General features: G+C 35.2%; 1 protein-coding gene across 1 annotated transcript; it reads right to left on the bottom strand.

Moving 5' to 3' along the window:
- Positions 1–2,331: 2,331 nt before the first annotated feature.
- On the bottom strand, positions 2,332–10,880 carry LOC6642883 (dynein regulatory complex subunit 3). The gene is made up of 4 exons (XM_023176074.2): positions 10,631–10,880; positions 9,642–10,302; positions 2,724–3,300; positions 2,332–2,670 (listed from the first exon to the last, which is right to left on the bottom strand). Exons 1-4 carry the CDS (start codon positions 10,878–10,880, stop codon positions 2,332–2,334), a joined length of 1,827 nt encoding a protein of 608 aa, XP_023031842.2.
- Positions 10,881–12,780: the final 1,900 nt, after the last annotated feature.

Below are 12,780 nucleotides of genomic sequence, written 5' to 3'. Positions count from 1 at the left end.
GATAGAGATCGGGTTACTATATCATATAGCTCCCATAGGAAAACAGTGACTTTGATCAATATCTTCGTTTTTTCCTATGCTAAGATTGTACGCCGTTCTTTCGCAAACATTAACCTTTTTAGCTTGAACGGTTTCCCATTTTGATGGCTATAGCTAAGGAAAGAGTTACCATAAAAGTTGCAAGGGTATACAAACTTTGACACGGTCGAAGTTAGCCCCGGCCCTCTGGTTTTTATTTTTATACCCTTGCAAAAAGGGTATATTAATTTTGATCAAAAGTGTGCAACGCATAGAAGGAAGCATCTCCGACCATATAAAGTATATATATTCGTGATCAGCACGACGAGACGAGTTCAAATAGCCATGTCCGTCCGTCGGTCCGTCCGTCCGTCCGTCCGTCTGGATCAACGCAAACTTCTCCTACACCGAAAGACCTACAGAGCTGAAATTTTGCATGTAGGCTTGTATATACTGCAGGCGTTGTATATCTCGGATTCCGCCGGATCGGATCACTATATCATATAGCTCCCATACAAATGGCAAAGTCACGAACAGTGACTTTTCTTAATAACTTCGTTATTTTCTGAGCTATTGTCGTGAAATTTAATATTGGTGAGTTTATTACACATTTAAATGGCTTTGCCAAATTTGATCAAGATCGGGTGACTATATCATATAGCTCCCATAGGAACGATTTTTCGAAAACAGTGACTTTTGTCAATAACTTCGTTACTTTTGACGCGATTGCTTTCAAATTTAACATTTGGCAGTTTAATATATCTATTAATGACTGTGCCAGATTTCATAAAGATCGGGTAACTATATCATATATAGGAACGATCGGTGGAAAACAGTGACTTTGATCAATATCTTACTTTTTTCCTAGCCTTTTTAGCTTAAACATTTTTCCACTTTGATGGCTATAGGTAAGGAAAGAGTTACAAAAAATGTTGCAAGGGTATATAAACTTTGACGCGGTCGAAGTTAGCCCCGGCCCTCTTGTTTTTTATACATTTATCACTTAATTATTCGATTAGTATAGTTTTCGAGCAACGACGAGGAACACAACCGGTCGTCACGACTTGACGCCATAAAACTCTCTAGTTAATGACATCGATTGTTTGTTATCAATATCGTTGATAACTTTAAAATTATGGACCTCAGCACTGGTTTAATATAATCGACCGCTTGTTGTCTCTCGATCCATTTCCACATGTATATGTATATGTATATGTATATGTAAGAATAATGTAATATGTTTATATGCATATGATATATGATATATATAATCAAGTGCACACTTACATTTCATACTTATGTATATTTATAATTTTTTTGGAAGTATCCAACAAAGTGTTATGGATGCATTGATTAATGCGGTGAGCGGCACATAGACACAAAAACTCACGATTTTAATAACACTTGGCACTTTCATATTTTGCAAACATCTGAGAATATATATATATATCTATATACATCTGAATATATACAACAGAAAATGGGTCGCAAGATACTATCCGACCTTTGGCACAGTACAGGTATGTATACTCATGGACAAAAAAATTGGTGTGAGCCAATATAGGAGATATTTGACAAGTTCATGACACTTCATGATACTACCACTAATCATTGGGAATCAGTACAACTTGTCAAACATTTTTTTTGTGGACATTTGTCAAGTCCTAAGTCTCACACCTATTTTTTTGTCCATGAGTGTCCATACAAGTATATAGAAGTGTGCAGGTCGCTATGGAAAAGCGGGTACCTCACAATTTTATTGGCATGCGATGTGTTATTAGGGGAAGAATATTGGTAACAACAAATGGTATACTTAACAGGAACTACGGAAATGAAATCTGGAAACGCGGAAATCCTTGCGCCGATATCCATTCGGCTCGACGGACCATTGTTTGTGGAGGGGCGATTGATTTCCTTTAAGTACCAAGCGGGGGCTAGTTTGTTGGGGAGAGGGCAAGTAAACGCGAGGTAACTTCGTTTTACACACCCGAAATGTTTAGGATAAAGTTAAATTGGAGTTCGCAAAAAATTACGGAAAGTCGTTGAAAAATCAGTGGCGATTCCCATCGCCTTAGTTTGATTGCTATGGTTTGAATATTTGCATGAAAATCGGCTTTTTTCTAATTGCGGTGCCGGATAATTAGTTTACATACTAGTTACTCTATATCCCCAATAGTCTCCGAGGTCTATCGAAGTTATTCACGCGAACAAACATACGGGTCAACTCGGCCGTTGATGCTCATCCAAAATATAATAGAAGATCCGAAATTTTTAAAAAGTACTTAATATAATTCAAATGAGTATATTTAAAACTTACATGTATAAGTTATCAACCATGTTGTCAATAAAGTCTTTGCTACGTGTGGCCATACGATCCTCACGTTCATCAATTCTTAACGTGTGCGAATCTTTCATTCCGGCGATGAGATTTAAAATTGCATCACGGTCGTCCATGAAGACTCTAAGTTCTATGGGCACATCCTCAAAATCTTGTAGGGCAAGCTTTGTAGATATAAATCTCGTAACAATTTCAGTCATGTTTTCTGAAAAATGGCCAGCTATTTCACGCAATTGTACAAAAAATGCTTGAGTTTGTTCTACAAATTTTGACATAAGCTCTGATAACCTACGGTGAAAATTCGTTGTCGACTCCTGTAAACATAAATTAATCTTATTAATTGATTAATAAGGACATTTTATTTTACCTCTATTGCCTCATGCAAGTGTAGTTCCTGTAGCATTAATGTCTGCCACATGTCATTCATACAATCTTCAAATTGTATATTTAGCTTGTCAATAATATCTGAAAGCTTAAGATTTTCTGGAGAGTCATCATCCTCTCCGTGCATAGAATTTTGTTCTAATTGTCGGTGAGTAAGGCGAGCATCTTCAAAAATTCGATCCTTAAATTGTAAAAAATCTTCTATTTCTTTTTGTCCCATTGCCTGTAATTCTTCTTGGCCATTATAAAGATTTTCCATGAAATCCTGAATTTCCTTTTCTCGTTCAACAAATCGATCCATACCAAGCTTGTATATTTCTTGTGTTATTTCAAATATATCTTTATCATATTCTTCTGCTAAATCTTGGGCTTGAGAACCAATAAGCATCAAAATTCTGCCATCATCATCTCCCCGCCATAACGAGTCATAAAGCTGATGACCATCAAGATGTTCTACAAAGCTAGAAGCCAATCGACTAGCTTGTGATTGCTCTCGCTTTAATATTTCCCTTGTTTGTATCTCTTTTTCTTGTTTGTCTCCGATTTCACGTAACTCTCGGCTTTAAAATTGAAGAGAAAAAATTTAAAGATATTAATTTGACACATCGAAACGAGGTTTAAAAAAGATAACATGAAGATGTGTCAATGAACGGTGTGATAAGTAGAAGGTGGTCCAAAAGACAAGGCAATAGAGTATCTTGTTAAGGCAAAGTGTTTTTGGGTTTTGAACACATTTTTTTGTAAATTTCTTAATTATAAAATATATATTTAAAACCCGAAAAAAATTTACCTTGCGGCAAATAGCACTATAAGATTTCGGCATCGTGTTATAGATATCCAGCCATGTCCATTTGTCGTCTGTACGTATGAACTTTACTCGGTCAAATTTAAAGCTATTGGAACAAAACTTTGTATTTAAGACATTTATAGAGCAATTGACAAGGTATACTATAAGAAGAATATGTGAAGAAGTTCGGGTATCTTTATGAAACTTACTAAGATTATAGTTTTTACCATTATATCCTCAGATATCAATAACTACTTTTCGTATATAACTACTATACGATATATTTCATACTTTTTATCCAGGTAATAAAAAACACAGAAAAAAAATTCGGAACAATAGCTCTTAAGATGGCTGAGTAAAAGGCATACGCACCGACGGACAGACGGACATGGCTATAACAACTCAGCTTCACAACAACGTCTTCTTCTGTGCGGTAAGAGAATATATAATATTCTCTTATTATAATACCCTCTGGTCTATGCTACCATAAACGCAAAGCAACTAGAACGCATGAATAAACCGTGGTTGAATATCTTAATTAACATCAAATTTGGGAAAGTGACACCTATCGGTCAGGATTTTAGTGTACAAGAGCCTCATTGAGCTTTTCACGAACCCTTTGATTTAAAGAAAATTTTATTCAGCATGTTTCCTTCTTTAATATTTTCTCATTGGCATGACTAGTTATTTAAACTTAGACTTGTGCGATAAGAAAGAAAATTTTTAGTATGACCAAAAAATAACTTAATAACATTTAGTATCCAAAATTAAAAGATAAGATAATAGGTAAGAAATAAAGTGAGTATTCAGATATAAGAACAGTAACTCAGTTTGATTGTTTACAAACCGAACCCGCCAACGGAAACTTAGTAGTACCACACAAACTAATTTATTATTCTTATATCTGGATACTATGGATCATATGGTCGTATGTATCGTATTGTATCAAATGCTCATACGAGAGTTGTTTCTTGAACTAATAAGAAGAATTTTTTATTTGTCATGGATTGTTTTACAAGTTAGTTATTTTGTGTAAGTCCATGAAGGCTCCTAATTGTGTTTTAAAGCTGCTAATGGGAAAAACCACGCTTCAGAAAGACTAAATCGTTCTATAATAGCACGAATTAGAGCTTATCTTAAAAACGATCATCGACATTGGGATGAATATATTCCAGCAATAAGTTGCGCCTTACGTAAAGGTTATTGTGGAAATATAAACTGCTCTCCATATCATGAAATATTTGGGCTTGATATGATCAGACACGGATCTCATTATGAATTACCACAAAGGGTAAATATTTACTTAAGCTACTCGGGACCACAACGCCCTTTTTTCCACAGAGCGTTCCTATGAAAGCTACAGTCATTAACAGATATATATCATTACAGATATAACCCAGCAAATGTTTAATTTGAAAGCAATCGCGTCAATAGTAACGAAGTTATTGACAAAAGTCACTGTTTTCCACCGATCGTTCCTTTGGGAGCTATATGATATAGTCATCACATCTTGATCAAATTTGGAATAGTCGTTTATATGCGTAATAAACTCACCAATATTAAATTTCACAATAGCTCATAAAATAACGGAGTTTATTGAGAAAAGTCACTGTTCGTGACTGATATAGTGATCCAATCCGGCTGAATTTGAGATATATATATATAAAAAGCCTATTTTTATTGTATTTTTATTGAACAAAGTGTTGTTGTAAAATAGTATTTATCGCATGAATTTTCTGTCAAAATATTTTTATTTTCATCTGGATAAGGAAGTATCTTAAAGATAGGGGTTTTTATTATTTCTTGAGGAATATTTGAGATGATAAATATCTCGTTTGAATTTGGTTTAAGCCAGGTGGATGTTTTTTTATTTAATAGTTTTTCCGAATTAACAAACCTTTATTAATAGCGTCAATTACGTAATTTAGTTCGTTTGCTTGTACGCTATTTCTTTCAAGATTACTTTTTTTTTCTAATTCGTCTTTATCGTCTTGACCAAGAGTACCAAAAAGATATTTGTATATTTGTATATTGAACCAATTCCGTTAATTAGTCCTCCTTTGTTACGTTTTACAATTTGTATTCCATTAATTTCCCTACTTAGTGTTTCTGTTAGGTATTGAATATGAATTATGTCTTTAAATTCATGTGCTTGTTGCATTAGATTGTTATATGTAATATCTATTAGCATTAAATTCCTAGTCTAGTGAGCTGCATGCCCATTTCTAAGTCTTCAATGTATTCTGTGAAATGCTCAAAATTAAAGATTAGAACTTATAATTTTACTGATTTTTCTTTTTCTTCCTTGAGGTTATTTAATACTTCGAAACCTTTGTTAATAGTGTCTATTAGTTTTGCTTGTACGCTATTGCTTTCAAGATTATTTATTTTTTCTTCTAATTCGTCTTTATCGTCTTGACCAAAAGTACCAAAATGATATTTGTATATTGAACCAATTCCGTTAATTAGTCCTCGATTGCTACGTTTTACAATTTGTATTCCATTAATTTCCCTACTTAGTTTTTCTGTTAAGCATTAAATTTGGATTATGTCCTTAAATTCCTGTGCTTGTTGCATTAAATTGTTATATGTAATGTCTATTAGCGTTAAATTCACTTTTAAATAATGATATTCAAAGTTTGTCGGTAAGTCAATGGTTTCTGTCTTAAATATTAAGTAACCGTTCGTTGCTTTTACTGGGTTTATGTCAATGGATTGGCTGCATGTTTATCTTAATGTTTAGAATATCATAATGCACAAAAAAGTCATCTTGAGTTGTTGACCTGTAATTAATCAATTGTCGTATTTGCTTTTGTTATCTTTCTTTTTCTTGAATTTCGATTTTTAGTGTGTCACATTTTGTCCTGTATTTCTTTCTTCAAAATGTTTCTCATGTAACTGATTTATTTCTCTTGTCTTTTTGAATGGATTTGTCGTTTTTGACTTTACTAATGGTGCTTGTTTAAATCTAGTATCGATTTCGAAGCCGTATCTATTTTTATTTAAATTGTTTATTTTATGTATTTTATTCGATTGGGTATTATAGTCGGGTGATCCTGCGTAGATAAAAATGTCCGCTGTTGTTCGGGTAGTTGTTTTATGTCTCGTCTTATGGTTTTTCAAATTTGATTAATTTATCTTCTATGTCATTTTCACAATTTATAATTTTGAGTATTTCATTGACTGTTTTATGTAATCTTTCTACGTCTGAAATGCCGTTTTTACTTGTTGTGGTTTCAAACATTAGATTTTCTTCTTGTAGCGAATTTTTTTGTACTATACACAGAAATACTGAATCTTTGTCTGATTTTATTTCTATAGGTTTGCCAATTTCAGTGAATTTCAGTGTACATTGTCGATCATGTAAAAATTCATGACATATTGTTCTCTGATATTAAAAGCTTTTGGTGTTATTTAAAAAGTTAGTTTTGTATTTCTATTTTCTGTCTTTGCGATATTGCATACTGAGCATTGGTTAATAATGTTTTGAATTAGGTTTTGAAAATCGGGGAAATAATAGTTTTCTTTAAACAAATTCCTTGATGTAATAATTCTTTATGTTGTCTTTAGGATTATTTCTTTGAATTGTGCAAACGTTTGAATGTCCTCTAACTTAACGCTTGATTTCGAGGTTTTTGTATTTGCGTTCGATCGTATTATTTCAATAAAGGCTTGTTGAAATATGGGAAAATCTTGTTCGGAAAATTTGAATTGCTTTGACTTTATTTTGGTTAGGTTTTATATCTTCTGTTGTTATTATATGACAAAGGAATTCTGTTTCTTTTTTCATTAATTCGCATTTGTCGAGTTGGAGTTTAAGATTAGCTTCTCGCAGTTTGTTAAGTACCATGCATCTTTGGAATGTTGCCGGTGCATTTTTAAGACCAAATTGCATACCTGTGTATTCGTAATGGCCATGTTTAGTTGAGAAAGCTGTTTTTGCAATAGATTCAGGATCCATTTGAATTTGATGAAATCCCTTAGCTAATTCAATGGTTGTGAAGTATTGGCATTTTCCCAGTTTGTCAAGAATTTCATCCATGTTTGGAAACGGGAATTTGTAATCTATTGTGACTTCATTTAAATTTCGGTAGTCAATGACTAATCTGAATTTTTGTTTGTTGGAAGCATCTCCTTTTTTGGAACGATCCAAATGGGTGAACAGTAGGGTGAGTTCGATTTTCGAATGATGCCCTGTTCGATCATTTCATTTATTTGTTTGTTGATTTCTATATCAAGCGTTTAGGGATATTTGTACGGACGTTTATAAATTGGGTCCTCATGTTTTGTACAAATAGAGTGCTTTATAGTACTCGTGAAAGTCAAATTTTCACCTTCGCGGTACTGAATGTCACTTAATTCGTACAAGACCTTTTTAAGTTTTTGTGTTTCTTCGTTGTTTAAATGGTCGAGTCTATACTCTATTGCTTTCTATTATTTCATTTTCAATCGCAAAATTTGTGTCTGGGTCCCTCTCTGTAGGTGGGTCCAAACATTCTATGTTATGTTCTTCTTCTATTTCTTCATTATCTCTAAAATAAAATGTATAGTTTCCTAGTTTTGCGTATTCTTCTTCGTAATTTATTTGGGCTTTACATGCTTTTAGAAAAGTTCTGCCTATCAATATGTCATATTTATTTCAAAATTTATGGATATATAATTTTTGTTCTGTATGACAAAGTTTGCTGGGTGCATGAAAAATGATTTCTTTTAATTCTACTGCTCCTTCAATCATGTGTATTTTTGAATCTCGAGTTTACACTCATTGCTTTCTATTGCTTTCTATTAATTCATTTTCAATCGCAAAATTTGTGTCTGGGTCCCTCCATGTAGGTAAGTCCAAACATTCTATGTTATGTTCTAGTCTTCTATTTCTTCAATATCTCTGAAATAAAATGTATAGTTTCATAGTTTGGCATATTCTTCTTCATAATTTATTTGGGCTAAAAGCCTGTAACTTTAAGGACAGTGCTGCCTATCAACTTGTCGTATTTGTTTCAAAATTTATGGATATAAAATTTTTGTTCAGTTGGACAAAGTTTGCTGGGTGCAAGAAAAATGATTTCTTTTAATTCTACTGCTCCTTCAATCATGTGTATTTTGGAATCTCGAGTTTACACTCATTGCTTTCTATTGCTTTCTATTATTTCATTTTCAATAACAAAATTTGTGTCTGGGTCCCCTTCATGTAGGTGGGTCCAAACATTCTATGTTATGTTCTAGTCTTCTATTTCTTCAATATCTCTGAAATAAAATGTATAGTTTCATATTTTGGCATATTCTTCTTCTTAATTTATTTGGGCTAAAAGCCTGTAACTTTAAGGACAGTGCTGCCTATCAACATGTCGTATTTGTTTGAAAATTGATGGATATAAAATTTTTATTCAGTTGGACAAAGTGTGCTGTGTGCAAGGAAAATGATTTCTTTTAATTCGACTGCTCCTTCAATCATGTGAATTTTGGAATCTCCTAAATGGATTTTGAAATTAAAAAAGTTTTCGGGCATTATATTTATTGTAGATCCTGAGTCGACTACACATCTGAAAGGTTTATTATTTCTTTATTATTCTGATGAAGGACTTGTCCCTATCTCTTCTTCCGATTGATCCGAAGCATTCTGATAAAAATTTTCTAATGTTTCCATTTTGCTAATTCCACTATTACTTTCTCTTTGCCTAATTTAATTTTTGTTGAAATTCTTGGAAAAGTTGTTGGTTTTGTGTTGTATCGGATTGTTTTCTTTGAGACAATTTATTTTTCATTATTATTCTGATAAAGGACAACTATTATTGCAAGTGTTTATGAATAAAACGGATCTTATTCGCCTATGATTTGATTATGAGTTAGACTTCAAACGCTTTGATTTTGAGGGGGACAATTGTTATTGCAAGTGTCCAAGTGTTTATAAAAAAACGGATATTTACTTTAAAGTTATAAATTTTAGGGGGCGAAGTTATTGGATTTTGACGTTGGATATATGTTTATATATACTATTAAAAGACGTGTGTTCAGTTTGCAAGATGATAGAAGACTGTTTAATGAGTAATGAGTAATTAGATATGGTACAAGTATAGGGTGTAAGAGTTGCCAGATAGAAAGTACTTTTCAATATACCCCCTTAATTGAATATCTGGCAGATATAATATTGTGGTGTGAACGTTTCCTGGATTGGAAGAGAAGCGACTCAACATGTTGACAGCAAAACTTTTGTCAGGACGAGTGTTCTGGGCAGCATATAGTAGGCAACCAATAGCCTCTAGGTACGGAACCTTCTTCATATCTTCAATGTCGGCTTCAGACTGATGCCCCATGTCAGCTGAAAGACTTTGTGCGACATCCACCGGCGTTGACACTGCTTTGCAATCATCCATTCCGAATCTTTTTAGAATTCCTGCAATATAATTAGATTGATCAATTTTTATTGTGCCTTCGGTCTTATTGTGTCGAACACGCATGCCCAAAATCGACGAAACTTCGCCCATATCTTTCATGTTAAATTTCTGCGATAGCTCGCCCTTGATTATAGCTACCATTTGTTTGTTGTTGCTGAAAATTAATATATCGTCAACATATACTGCCACATATACCATGGTGGATCCAGTTACGTAATGGTAGTAGCCTAGTAGAACCTTGTTCAGCATTTCATTCCAGACTCTGCTTGCCTGCTTAAGCCCGTAGAGCGATTTATTGAGGCGACAGACTTTTCCTGATTGATCTTCGAAGCCTTCAGGCTGACGCATGTAGATTTCTTCTTGTAAATCGCCATTAAGAAAATCTGTCACAGCAACCAGTTGATAAATTGTCAACCCATACTTAGCAGCTGCAGCAAACAGCACTCGCATGGAAGTGTATCGCACGACTGGTGCAAACGTTTCCGTGTAGTCAATACCGTCTTTCTGAGAAAATCCTTTAACAACAAGCTATAAGGCAAGCGAGGCACCAAGTCCCCAGATTCTCGTTTTGTTTTAAAAACCCATTTTGACTGTATCGCCACTTTGCCCCCTTTGGTAATTCGTGAGAGAGCATTTCCGACTTCATTGCGTCTTCCCATGAATCTGCTAGTTTCGACTTTATTGCCTCTGTTACTGTTAGTGGGTCGTCACCTTGCGAGACTACACAACATAGGTGATGCTCTTCCAGCTTATTCGCAATCCTTTTTGATCTTCGAACACCAAATGCATCTGGAACGTGTCCAGCGGTAGTCTTCAGTTCCTCAGCATCGACCGTTTCTTCTGTATCCGTATTCCACGACTCAAACTCTGATGTAGACTGCTTTAACAGGTCTTCTTGATACAAAGGTTCTGCTTCCAGGGACTGTTTACCGTCTCTGCAATTATCCTCTACGGTGCCCATTTCGCCAAAATGCTGTGTTGAGTCTCTGCACTCTCTCCAGGAGTGTGCGATTCATCCGCTCTGCGACTCCATGTTGCTCAGGGTTATACGGCGCTGTAGTCTGATGCAGAATACCTGCATTCTGCAAATAATGTTCAAGCTCTTGGTTGCAATATTCCTTCCCATTGTCAGAACGCAAAATGCGAATTTTTCGTCCTGTTTGGTTTTCTGCCAGATTTTTGAAAATCTTCCTGCTACATCTGACTTCTCCTTAATTGAGTACACAAACACCTTCCGAGAGTAATCATCAACGAAGACAAGCATAAATCTTGCACCAGAAAAGGACTTGACTCTCAATGGTCCAAGCACATCTGAGTGGACAAGATCTAAAAGACCTTCGGCACGGATTCCATACGAGTTTGTTTTCCTTTAAGGCACACAATGCATTTATCCCGTCACGATTCATTAACAGAGTATTCAACACCATCGGTGGCTTCTTTTACCAGCTGTAATTTTGTGTCACAAATGTGGCCCATCCTACGATGCCATAGTTCGAATCCATTTATTGCGACCAAGGCTTTCTCTACCTTTGGCAGTTCACAATTTAGTCGATACAGATCATTTTGCAGATAGCCAGTGGCTTTCAAAATCTTTTTCTCCTTTTCCCGTTTTTTGCCATTTGGCTTACAGATAACAGATTTCCGCACAAATTCGGAACATACTCCACATCATGAATATTACCTTTAACTGATTTGCCATTTGCATGTAACAAAATTCCTACATCGCCTCTGCTTTTTACATGCAGTTTCTCTTTGTTCGCTATTATTACGCTTTTGTTGCTAACCTCAGATTCGTTGCTTAGCAATCTCCGATCATTTGTCATGTGAGTTAAAGTTGCCTACATGTGGATTTGCATTTACTAAGAGCGAAGTATTCGATGCAAGAGCTGCTTTCTCTTCATCGCTACTCTCTTCTTGCACTACGCTTGGGCATACTTTTCGCATATGCCCTTTACCACCGCATGCGTAGCAAATAACTGTTTTCCCAAAACGGTTATTTAACTTTGCTTTGTCCCTCTTAGCTTGCTTTGATGCTCTTGAGTACATAGCATTTGAATTGATTCCAGCGTTGTTGTCAAACTTCACGTCTTGTAGCAACATACCTTTTACATTGTCGACAGTTAATGTAGACTTAGAGTTCTCTACTGCCATGACAAATGCCTGGCACTCACTAGGTAATCAGTGATGCCGTTACCTCGTCACTTATGCAAAGCCCAGCATTGTTTACCTTAATGGCAGTCATAATCATTTCGTTGACATACTCCTGTGTCGAATCAAACTGCTCCAGGTTTAACTGTACCAATTTTTTAAGCAGCTCTACTTTCCGAGTCAGTCCGCTGTCCTCAAACGCGTGCGCCAAAGCATCCCAAGTCTCTTTCGCTGATTTAGATTTGGCGATGTGTGCGTAGTTGGTCGACTCAATCATCAGTGTAATCTCCGCAAGAGCTCTCTCGTCTAGTGACGCTTCCTTCTCTGATGGTCCATTACACACCACACTCCAACAACCTTTGATCACTAGGTAAGATTGGGCCTGCCGCTTCCAAACATCGTATTTTTGGCGGCCCCTTAACTTCTCACACGGATATATATTGGTCATTCCCCTTTTGTCTTTTCTTGTATGCGTGGCCTGGGCCCATAACCTATTAAAAGACGTGTGTTCAGTTTGCAAGATGATAGAAGACTGTTTAATGAGTAATGAGTAATTAGATATGGTACAAGTATACGGTGTAAGAGTTGCCAGATAGAAAGTACTTTATATGGTCGGAGACGCTTCTTTCTATGCGTTGCACACTTCTGATGAAAATTTAGATACTCTCTTTGCAAGGGTTTAAAAAACATATAACAATATCAAAGAAGGCTCA

This window comes from Drosophila willistoni, unplaced genomic scaffold, assembly GCF_018902025.1.
Source record: "Drosophila willistoni isolate 14030-0811.24 unplaced genomic scaffold, UCI_dwil_1.1 Seg328, whole genome shotgun sequence".
Taxonomy (NCBI): domain Eukaryota; kingdom Metazoa; phylum Arthropoda; class Insecta; order Diptera; family Drosophilidae; genus Drosophila; species Drosophila willistoni.
Note: the sequence above shows the minus strand (reverse complement) of the source record. Positions and strands in the feature narration are given on the sequence as shown.

Bases quoted from the DNA above. Each gene is read 5' to 3' on its own strand.
- LOC6642883 (XM_023176074.2), bottom strand. From the start codon at position 10,880: ATGGGCACCGTAGAGGATAATTGCAGAGACGGTAAACAGTCCCTGGAA. The intron at 3,301-9,641 runs GTATATTGAAAA...TCAATTTTAAAG, and splicing joins CCAGATATTCAATTAAGGGG to CCGAGAGTTACGTGAAATCG. The intron at 2,671-2,723 runs GTAAAATAAAAT...TTATGTTTACAG, and splicing joins ACTTGCATGAGGCAATAGAG to GAGTCGACAACGAATTTTCA.